Source organism: Anopheles darlingi, chromosome 3 (assembly GCF_943734745.1).
Source record: "Anopheles darlingi chromosome 3, idAnoDarlMG_H_01, whole genome shotgun sequence".
Classification (NCBI taxonomy): domain Eukaryota; kingdom Metazoa; phylum Arthropoda; class Insecta; order Diptera; family Culicidae; genus Anopheles; species Anopheles darlingi.
The window spans coordinates 64,766,043-64,775,623 of NC_064875.1; the positions used below are offsets into that span (position 1 = coordinate 64,766,043).

The 9,581-nt window shown below is 49.5% G+C and overlaps 2 protein-coding genes across 22 annotated transcripts in view; one reads left to right on the forward strand and one right to left on the reverse strand.

Moving 5' to 3' along the window:
* The window catches only part of LOC125954412 (potassium voltage-gated channel subfamily KQT member 1-like), a 163,047-nt gene that overhangs the window by 120,878 nt on the left and 32,588 nt on the right, over positions 1-9,581 (reverse strand). For 20 of the 21 annotated variants that reach the window (XM_049684692.1, XM_049684693.1, XM_049684691.1 and 17 more), the window contains one exon: positions 1,004-1,885. In XM_049684692.1, the coding sequence (XP_049540649.1) occupies positions 1,004-1,530 (527 nt within the window). In that variant the 5' untranslated portion in view covers positions 1,531-1,885. Of the gene's footprint in view, positions 1-1,003; positions 1,886-1,990; positions 2,806-9,581 lie in introns of those variants that run through there. The other variant, XM_049684697.1, reaches the window with a different exon arrangement.
* LOC125954447 (folate transporter 1-like) overlaps positions 5,550-9,581 on the forward strand; it is an 8,091-nt gene continuing 4,059 nt past the window's right edge. Inside the window, exons 1-2 of the mRNA XM_049684800.1 lie at positions 5,550-6,015; positions 9,021-9,108. Coding sequence (XP_049540757.1) covers positions 5,807-6,015; positions 9,021-9,108 — 297 coding nt within the window. The 5' untranslated portion in view covers positions 5,550-5,806. The remainder of the gene's footprint in view (positions 6,016-9,020; positions 9,109-9,581) is intronic.

Sequence of the window (9,581 nt, forward strand, 5' to 3'; positions counted from 1 at the left end):
AAAAATAAGTAAAGCTAAAAAAATCTCAAAATATCTGATTTTATTTTCATTATCGGTTACTGTGTGCTTCGAGAACATTTGCCATAAAACCTTAAAAAATAACAGCTCTGATACCCATAAAACAGATTTAAGCTCACAATTAATTAGATCTGTTGTTTTTCATATCAGTTTTTACCTCTTTTTCAAAACAACCACAATGAGTCACATTTATAAGGCTTTTCTTACGTTTTGATTGAGGTTGAGATTTAGAATCCGTTCATATTTATTGCTTTCAAAACATGATATTATTTAATTTTTAATGTTCGTTTTAGTTCCCATTCTTGCTTAGTTCGCCCTCCAGATTGCTCATTACACCCCCGCCGCTACCTGACTCCTCCTCGCGCCAACGAAACGTCGCCTCATTGACTTGCGCTTGTCTTCCCGAAGACCAAACATTCCAAAATTCGCTCTACCAAACGATCAATTAACAAATACGCTTTGTTTACCGATTTCCCCGCTTGGCCGGCCCCGTAACAGAACGTCAAACAGTCTCGCTCGCGTACGCAAATACCACTAAACGACAATCGCATCGCAAGTCAGTCAGAAAATCCCCATCAATTTCCCTCCCCAAAAAAAACCCAAACAAATATTTCATCGAAACGTCATCACGGTGGCGGTGGAAGTGATGGTGTTGGTTAAGTGTCGTTTAAATCCCACAAAACAAACCGAAGGAGGAATTGCCTCTTTCCCCCCCGGGAATGCCATCCAGCGAAGTGTTCGCCGTGTGTTTGCTCAACACATTAGCGACACTTCCAAATGCTCGCAGCCACGACGACGATGAGCTGTTTATCCCAGGTTCTGTTCGCTTTTTCTCAAGTGGATCTGGGGCTGCATTCGATCGTTACGGACTCATTACCATTAGGCTGATAATTAGAGCCCGTTCACTGGCTCGTGGGTTTCGCGTGAACCAATCGCACACGGAACCGTATGACGACAACGACCAAGAACCCTCCGGAGTACCTACCTTTTGATCTCCTCGGACACCTTCTTCCGATACTCGTCGCTCTCGGTGTAATGGATCTCGGTCGAATCGAACCGCACAAAGTCCACCTTTGGCTTCTTCTGGACCCCGGCACCACTCACCGGTCCAGCATCGTCGACCGGTTCCTCCTCGTTCCCGCCCCCTCCCGCACCGGTAGCGAGCATTGCGATCGATGGTGCCGGACTGACGCCCTGCTTGACGCAGGACTTGACACGACCGGATCGCACATCCTTGGACGGCGATAGACGGCGATGGGGCCGCAACCCCACCGTCAACGTGCTGACCGAGGTCGGTGAGGTCGGTGTTGTGGTGCCGCCACTGTTGCGGTTGTTGGCCGTTGTTGGTGAGTGTAAGCGAGACGATGGTGACATCGGTGGCGGTGATTGAGGTGTGTGATGAAGACGCAACGAGACACTCTTGCCACTCCCATTTGGTCGGCCAACCGGAGCACCATCCGGCTGAATCCGGTGCGGACTGCTCCGTTCCTGTTCTTCGCACACATCTTCCATGATATTGTATTGTTCCGTGGTGCTTGCTCGGTGGCTTTAAGGCGCTGGAGGAACCGGTTTCGAGCCCTGCGTTGTTGTATCGTCCCCCTCCGGGGGACCTTCGCTTCGACGCTGGCGCTTTGGAGAACACTTTGGGCGATACAATGTGGTCTACCTCACACACACGCGCACACACGCGCACACACGCGCACACTCACAAGCCTTAGTAGAACCTTAGCAGCGACGGAAATTTTATCTAGCGTCCATTGTTGCCCTCCTTTCACACGGGCTCTCTCTCTCTCTCTGCTTTCGGTTCGCTTCTAGGTCGTCCTGTTGATCGGCGTTCAGCTAATGGAGTTCGATCACTGGAGTAGAGCTGCAAAGACACCCCAGAGAGAGAGAGAGAGAGAAGGGAAGGTAATGTAAATGATTGAATTACAATTAAGCCGGACAATCGCTAAACAATCGTAACGCCGCTCACTTTCGCTCGTCAATGTTTGCACAAAACGCTTCTGTAGCGTTCACGATCGCCGATCGCCAGTCCAGATCCGGACAAACTGGTCCGGTCACCTCCCTTCAGCACCACCAGCAGCAATTTGCCAGCAGCTTGATTAATTAAGTTCAACGAGAACAAGAAACCGCGTCGACCAGCATCGTTTCGTTCGGCGTCCAGCGCTAATCCGGTGGCCAGCATCAGCACCATCTAACAACATACCAGCATACATCGGCCAACAAATTACCATAATCAGCGATCCCTGGGCGTTCCACTATCATCGAACGAAAAAGCAAACAAAACACCCCCCGTCCCCCGGTGTCGTCTCCTCGTCGCAGGCTGCAATTTGCATGTTAAGCGTTTTGTTGTCGAGAATTAAAATCAATTTAAAGAGGCGGTGGCGGCCACTCCGACCTGCTCCTCCGACCGGCCATAGTAGGCTTGTCATCGCGCACGCAAATCGATCGTAGTAGCCATGCGTCTAGCGCACGTCAAACGGTGCACATTGACAGCGTCACGATCGTTACGATCACGTCGCTGTCGTCGTCGTCGTCGTTGTCGTTGCTCATAAATTCATTTCATGCGGTGGCCAAGCCAAGCCGCACGCCAAGTCAAGGCACTTAATGTGTCTGCGCCACGCGAGCGGTCGCTGAATTGATCGGTATTGTCCCCACACCCTCCCCCGGGGGACTCCCACCAGTGTCCTCGCGCCAGCCAGTGTAGCTCGTTTGTCAAAACGAAGGAAAGGAAAAAAATGGTAAAAGAGAAATGATAACAAACCAGCTGGAACTCGTTTGTCTCTCGGTTTCGACTTGCGGGGGCACGAGGCGCCCCTGTCCGATGTTTGCCATTTTGCTCGTGGATTAACCACGAGACAGTGCTCGTGGGCTCCGTCTCCGTCTCCTCTTGGCATGGCATTGCTCGTTGGCTTGGCTCGCTGGCTGGCCGGTTGGCTCGTTGGTTGGAGTGATTAATTAAAATTCATAAATCGAAAATTGGCACCGTTTTGCGTGTGCTGCGGTCCTCCACCAGCACCGTGCTCTGCGATCAAGTGGCTTCATTAGCCGGCCGCGTTCGACGCGTTTTACGCGAGGCGCATGTTTTGCATGCGCCAGACGAACGATTGTGGCGCCAAGGTAAACGCATAAAAAAGGCCTCCCGCCAAATCATTAGCCAACACATACACAAACACGCGCGCAGCACAGCAAGTAAGAATCAAAAGCAAAACACAGAAGAAACAAGAGCACAGGCCCGGCCGAAAAGCTTTTTGGGGTCTTAATCTTGGCAGCTGGACGATCGGTCGGCAAGATTAGCAGCAGCAGCAGCAGCAGCAGCGCCAGACGGAGCAGCTCGGATATAAACGGGCGGGACATGTTTTTGCCTTCAATTTTGCCATCATTTGGACCTCGATTATCCTCGATCGATGCCGGGTGAAATATTGCCCGGTGATCACGTTTTAACTACTCCGCCGCCGTCGAACGCCGTCAGTAATTAATTCATTTTCAATAAACAATCGGATCTACTTAGTTGCCGACGGAAATTGACGTCTGTCCTCACGTACGGTGGCCTTGATTGGGGTGGTGCATGGAGTCGGTGCTGGTGGCCCGGCCAGGGCCAGACCATAACAGTCGTGTGCGCTCATTAGCGATCGTGTAATTGAAGCATAAAATACATTGCAAGCCGGACCGCCCCGTGAGGGTGCCAAAAAGGGGTGCTGCAGCTGCAGGAGTAACGGTTTTTCAAATGTTCGAATTTCGAAAATTCAACTATCGGTGGCAAGAACCTCTCGATTTGTGTCCCGGCTAGACGCTCCTTTGTGTGACACTAGCGCCCTCTAGGAATCGAACGGTGAAGCTTATTTGAACTGCGTTTTTTTAACCGTCATGTTGCCGAAAAAACAAACAAAAAACACGAAAAATCATTGCTAAAAGGTAATTTTAAGATCACTAATTCTTCAAGCTAATATTTTACAATAAGCCAAAATCCCCGGATTACGTCCCACATCTGGATAAAATGTTTTGTCTGTCGATGTCTGCGGACTTCCTTCATTCCTTTCGCGTCATTTGAGCGCGATTGTTGCTCTAGAAGTTGTTTGGAAATTATTTGTTTTTAGGCTGAGGTAATAAGATATTTTATAGTAGATCCAATCGTAGAAACTTGGCAAGAGTTTTAAATGAGCGATTCCTTGCCATTTTGCCATCAACGAAATCCATTTCCTCGCTTACGAGTTGGACGATGAGGACGCAGAAAAGCAAGTAACGCTTCTTCTAACATTCGTTTCCGTTGCCTTTTATCAAACCGTTCCCGACCTGTGCTTCGCAAACAAACCAGAAAAGAAGACCTTCTTCCCTGGGCTTTGTGTCACGTTTGCCAAAGATCCCGTCCCGTCCCCGCTATCTACCCAAGCCCCCGAGGGGTACAAGTGTATAAAGGGACCCCTATGATAATAAAAAAGCACAATTTTGTTGCAAACATAAAGAAAGGAAGATAATGAAGGATGTGTCTTAATTTTAAAGCTGCCAGTTCTGATAACTTTGAACTGGAACCTTTCAATGTGATAGCATTGCTCCCACTAGTCAGATATGCTTTTAATGTTTTTTTCGTTTTCTCAGACAATGCAACAGCAGTAGATGCCGTGATTGAAAACTGTGGCTGAAGTTCATTCAACTGTTGAAACCACCTTCTCACAGCATCATATTCCAACCAACAGATCGTACATGTGTTACACGAGAATATGTAATCATAAACACCTACGTTAGACCATCAACCATGAGATAAACCGTGGCATCACTCTAGTCAATCGGTGTTGTCAAGTGGCCAGAGAGGCGTACAGCCATCAAAGTGCACCGTGAGTGATATAAAGCGATAACACGGGTGATAATGGCTCAAATCTTCATCACCCATCCATGGCAGGAAATGGAACACCGTCGCCTGCGCCGCCTGCACTCGCTGTTATCAGTAATGTGTTGAAAGCACTGATTTGTTTTTAATTTTCCCTTCAAACCAGCCCCCGTGAACCAATTATCATCTAGATAAACCCTCTTAGGAAGTTATCTTGAATTCTTGTTTTTTTTTCTCTTCATTTTCTTACGCGGCGTGCATAGTGATGCAGCATGAGAACCTGAGAAACTTCACCTTCACGGTCCAGAGCACAGAGCACCAAACAATAATGCAACAAAAACGCGTCGTGAGAGTCGAGATAAGGGCCAGCGAAAGGCAAAACTTCGCGCCCACCGGGTAGCATCTTACCTTGAGCACAATTAAATCGCGGGCACGCGTGTACCCGATTGTGATAAGGTGGTGGTGGATTGTCTGATGGCCGATGACTAACGAGAAGCTAACCATGAACCGGAACGCCCGGTTCTATCAACTCAAATCAGTCAAACCTCTAGCATTCGCGCTCCGCTGCTGCTGCTGCTGCGACGAGATAACAAATCAACTCTTTTTAGGGGGAAAGAACCGGCCACCACGGTGCCCGGCGTAATTACTCGGCGCGTGCTGTGGCAGTCGAGTCTTGTCCACGACCAGCGATGTGACGCTCCGCTGACGGGCGGGCGTTCATTCGGGAATTCACCAAATCGCAAGTCGTTTTCTTATTCCGGTATCGGATCCTACACATGATGTTGAACTGCTGCTCGCGATTTTTTTACCTTCACCATCGTCAATCATCGATCGTCGCACTCGTGTGTGTGTGTGTGTGTGTGTGTGTGTGTGTGTGTGTGTGTGTGTGTGTGTGTGTGTGTGTGTGTGTGTGTGTGTGTGTGAGTGTGGAATAAACCGGAAGTGAAGGCGCCTTGCGAAAGGATGCAACCGTGGTTGAAAGTGTCCCTGTTGTTGTGCGTGTTCGGGTTCTTCCGGGAGCTGAGACCCTCGGAACCGTTCGTCACCGAGTTTCTTTCCGGCGAGTGGCGTGACATCGAGCCGGAACAGCTGAATCGCGATGTCTACCCGATCGGCACGTACAGCCATCTGGCGCTGCTGGTGTTTATGTTTCTGCTCACGGATGTCCTACGGTACGAACCACCATCACTACTCTGTTTGCCGATCTTTCGATCTATCGGATCGATGTATGCATCGTGCAATCGTGAAATCGATATCTCCCCGATAGCACAACGGGGCTGCATACCACGTTTAGCAATTCCAAGCAGCAGCAGCAGCAGCAGCAGTAGAGCTGCATACAAAAGTGAGGAATGTTTGCTGTTGAAGGCCAGCCTCAGACGCTGGTCAACGAATGCCTGTCATCGGCGGTTAGCTGCAGCACTCAGCTCTCGCTGCAGTTGCTTTCCCTTTCCCCCCCTGGAACCGGATCCGGATCCGGAGTGTGCTTCTAAGCTGTGCAAAACAGCACTTAAACTGCCAAATTAAACTGACAACTGCCAAAAACACTTTCTGAAGTCTGTTGGGCGCTTCTTTCCGCACCCGCACCGTCGTTCCGCCGCACGTTGTTCGCGATTGCAAATGTCATAAACCATCCATCCTCCAGCAGAAGAAGCAGCTCCTCCTCAGGATGAAGAATGTTCTCTTCTCTCGGCCATACCGGGATAACGTTCTTGACGGCCGCCATCACACCAAGATAGGGTGAACTGAAGATGGTAACCGGGATCAAGATACAACGATGTGCGAGTGCGAGAGTAGTGGAGGGCAAAAACTGGAATTTATCGTTTTATGCCACACCAGGGCGAGGGGTGTGGTGGGTGGGAAGTGCACTTCATGCCTGGCATGCCATAAACTCTTTAAATAATTTCTGCCAACCCTTCCACGTACAAACAAAGTTTGGTGTTGTCCGCGCGTCCGTCAGCTCACAAGCGATGCGTCCGACTTGAGCGATACGAGGATCGACTTGAAGTGCTTTCTCAACACTTATCTTCCGCACCACCACTCGCATGCCCCCCCCCCCCTTCGTTTAGTTTTCTGGGCCTTCTGCGCCGGCGAAAACTATCCATTCCGTTCCGTTCCGTTCCGTTCTGGTCCAAGCAAGCGAAGCATCCAAAGTGAAGTCCTTCGGTTCCGCGGATGATGAGCGGCTCTTCAGAGGCTAGAATAAATTGATTTTCTTTCCCAGTGACAGCGAATCGTTTATTTCTGTCCAATTCACACACACACAAATTCAGGGTAGGAGAAAGAGAGAGCGAGTCCATCCCAAAACCCAGGATGGTAGCCAAATGCAATACAAACAGCCGTCGGTGGTCGGTGATAGGAGTGATTCCCCGAACCCCGTGACCATCTCGTCACCGAAGGGCGAAAGGACATCTCTATTTCCCTGGTCCTCGGTCCTGGTGACACACTCCAACAGGGCGCAGACTAGCGAGTGGAGTCGAATTTATTCAGTCATTTAATTACACACTCAGCCACACTTCCCAGCCTGGGCCAGTCTAGGCCACAGACGGTCTGGGCATACCGGTTTATCAGCCAAGAAGGAGCCCCGTTTTCTTGGCAATGGAGCGCACGGAAAATGAAGTGGAAAAACATCTTCTGAGTGCTCTTTGCAATGATTAGCTATAATACAGTGACTCCAGGGAGCGCGCGTGAGGGCACTGGAGTGAAGGAAGCCAAAGTGAGGTTCTCACTTAGGAGAGGTCCTCCACTGCTTGCGGTGGTCTTCACTGCATCGAGGTTCAGTGCTTGATTTCGCACCGATGTCAGGCACGAGGCCAGGCCAAGCAGAAAGCGTAAGAATTTCTTTATCATTCTGACAGCCGCAGACCTTTAACTGACTGCTTCTGAAGCCAGCGCTTCTTCAGCTCCCTAGAATCAAAGGCATCTTTTCCTGTTCTTTTCCTGTGCCACCAGTAAGGACACGAGCGAGTAGCTGTTTCTTTGCTAGATTGCTATCACTGTTCGTTACACCAGTAACGCAGTTGAATTCCTGGTTCTTACAGGCACTCGAAGCGAACATATTCATGTCGTACTCTGCGCCACTCTTCTTCATTCCCGCGGCATTTCCTATCCCAGCCAAGCGAAACATTTTTATGCCATTTTGCATTTGCATCCATGACGTGGACGTGTATGAATTGCCTGTCACGAGAAGCGCCAGTCCCGGAACTGTCCGGTTGCTAGTTACAAAATTTTCAATTTACAAAGTATCAAAGGCTACCTCGATGCGCGATGAATTAATGCTGAAGCTAATCAACCGAACAATTTATGTTGACCGCGTGCACCAAACACACTCCCGGTGCATCGATCGGTGCAGTGCACCACACCGAGCAGTGCACGGGACGCAGTGTGCCATGAAGTCACTGACGACAAATTAAAAATTTAACCGCCATGAATCTTGTGACCAGCATTGCCAGGGCTTGTAAACAGGCCAGGTTTTCGGACCAGCTGGACTAGTGGCCCACCATCCTCCCCGAACGCCACGCCCGTTGAATGTCATTAATTTTGCATTAGCTTTTTATGCTAGTTGACCGTTTTGCGCCATCTTAGTTTTGGTTGTCCCCTGTTGGTGGCCGCATCTGCAGGTTGGGGTTGCCGCGAAAAAGGCTCCCGTTGCAGCTGTAGCTTCCGGTATAGCCGGTTTGTTTGGTGTTTCGAGATGATTGTTTGGTTTATTTATGCCTTAACTGGAAGACGGAAGAAAACTGAGTGGTGGAGTGGTTGATTAAGTGTGCGCCATACATTATCTCAATCTTCGAGGTCCATCTTTTGTGTAAGTAAATTCCACGAAACTTCCCTTCGTCGTTCCAATTTTGCACGAATGGACGAACAACCGGAGGCACTAGAGAAGAAGTAATGCCATGTAGCGATAGTGCAGTAACGCAAATACGAGATAAAAAGGATGCAGCAACTCACCAGCAAGGTCACCCACCAGCAAGGCTGCAGACCCCACGGCGCATCCTACGGTGACCATTTTATCACATTAACGATTCATTAACATTTTCTCGTCCGGTGACACGGCGCTCGTAGAAGAAGTTTGCTTAACTGTCTAGTGGCTAGTAACTGTGTCCTTCTTGCTTTCTCCTTCTCTCTTAATATTTTCCTCGGACGTGTCATCCTGAACATCCCATCGACTGCATCGCAGATACAAATCGATTATCATCTTCTCCGCCTGTGTTGGCATCGTCATCTGGTCGCTGTTACTGTGGACCGAAACGCTAGCTGCACTGCAGGTTAGTACCAGATATCCAGGTATTCTCTATCCAATTTCCAGAACTAGAGGACCTCAAGTGTAAGGCTTAATTATTCGACAAACTATTCGTTTAGTACACGACACGTCCCCGGGAGGACGTCCTGCCAATTTCTAATATTGGGATTCCTCAACACCGTCACCATATGCACTCTAGAGTGTGTCCGCTTTCCACAGGGGAAATTCCTGTACTGGACAGTGGTGGTAGCTCATTTCGCTGGACTCGCCATATTACTTTGTCAGCACCAAACTTTGACAACCACCACTTTTGCCAGCTCTCTCCATCAAGTGACACATTTTGCGAGGGGTCGTAAAAGACAAATTACCGCTTTCCAGCGCCAGCGTCATTCCATTCGAAGGGAATTCATTCCAAAAACCCCGGACCCGGACCCGGTCCCGGACCTTGGGTACTTGGCTGAATGCCATCAAATGCGCCACTTACTGCTAAGCGAACCT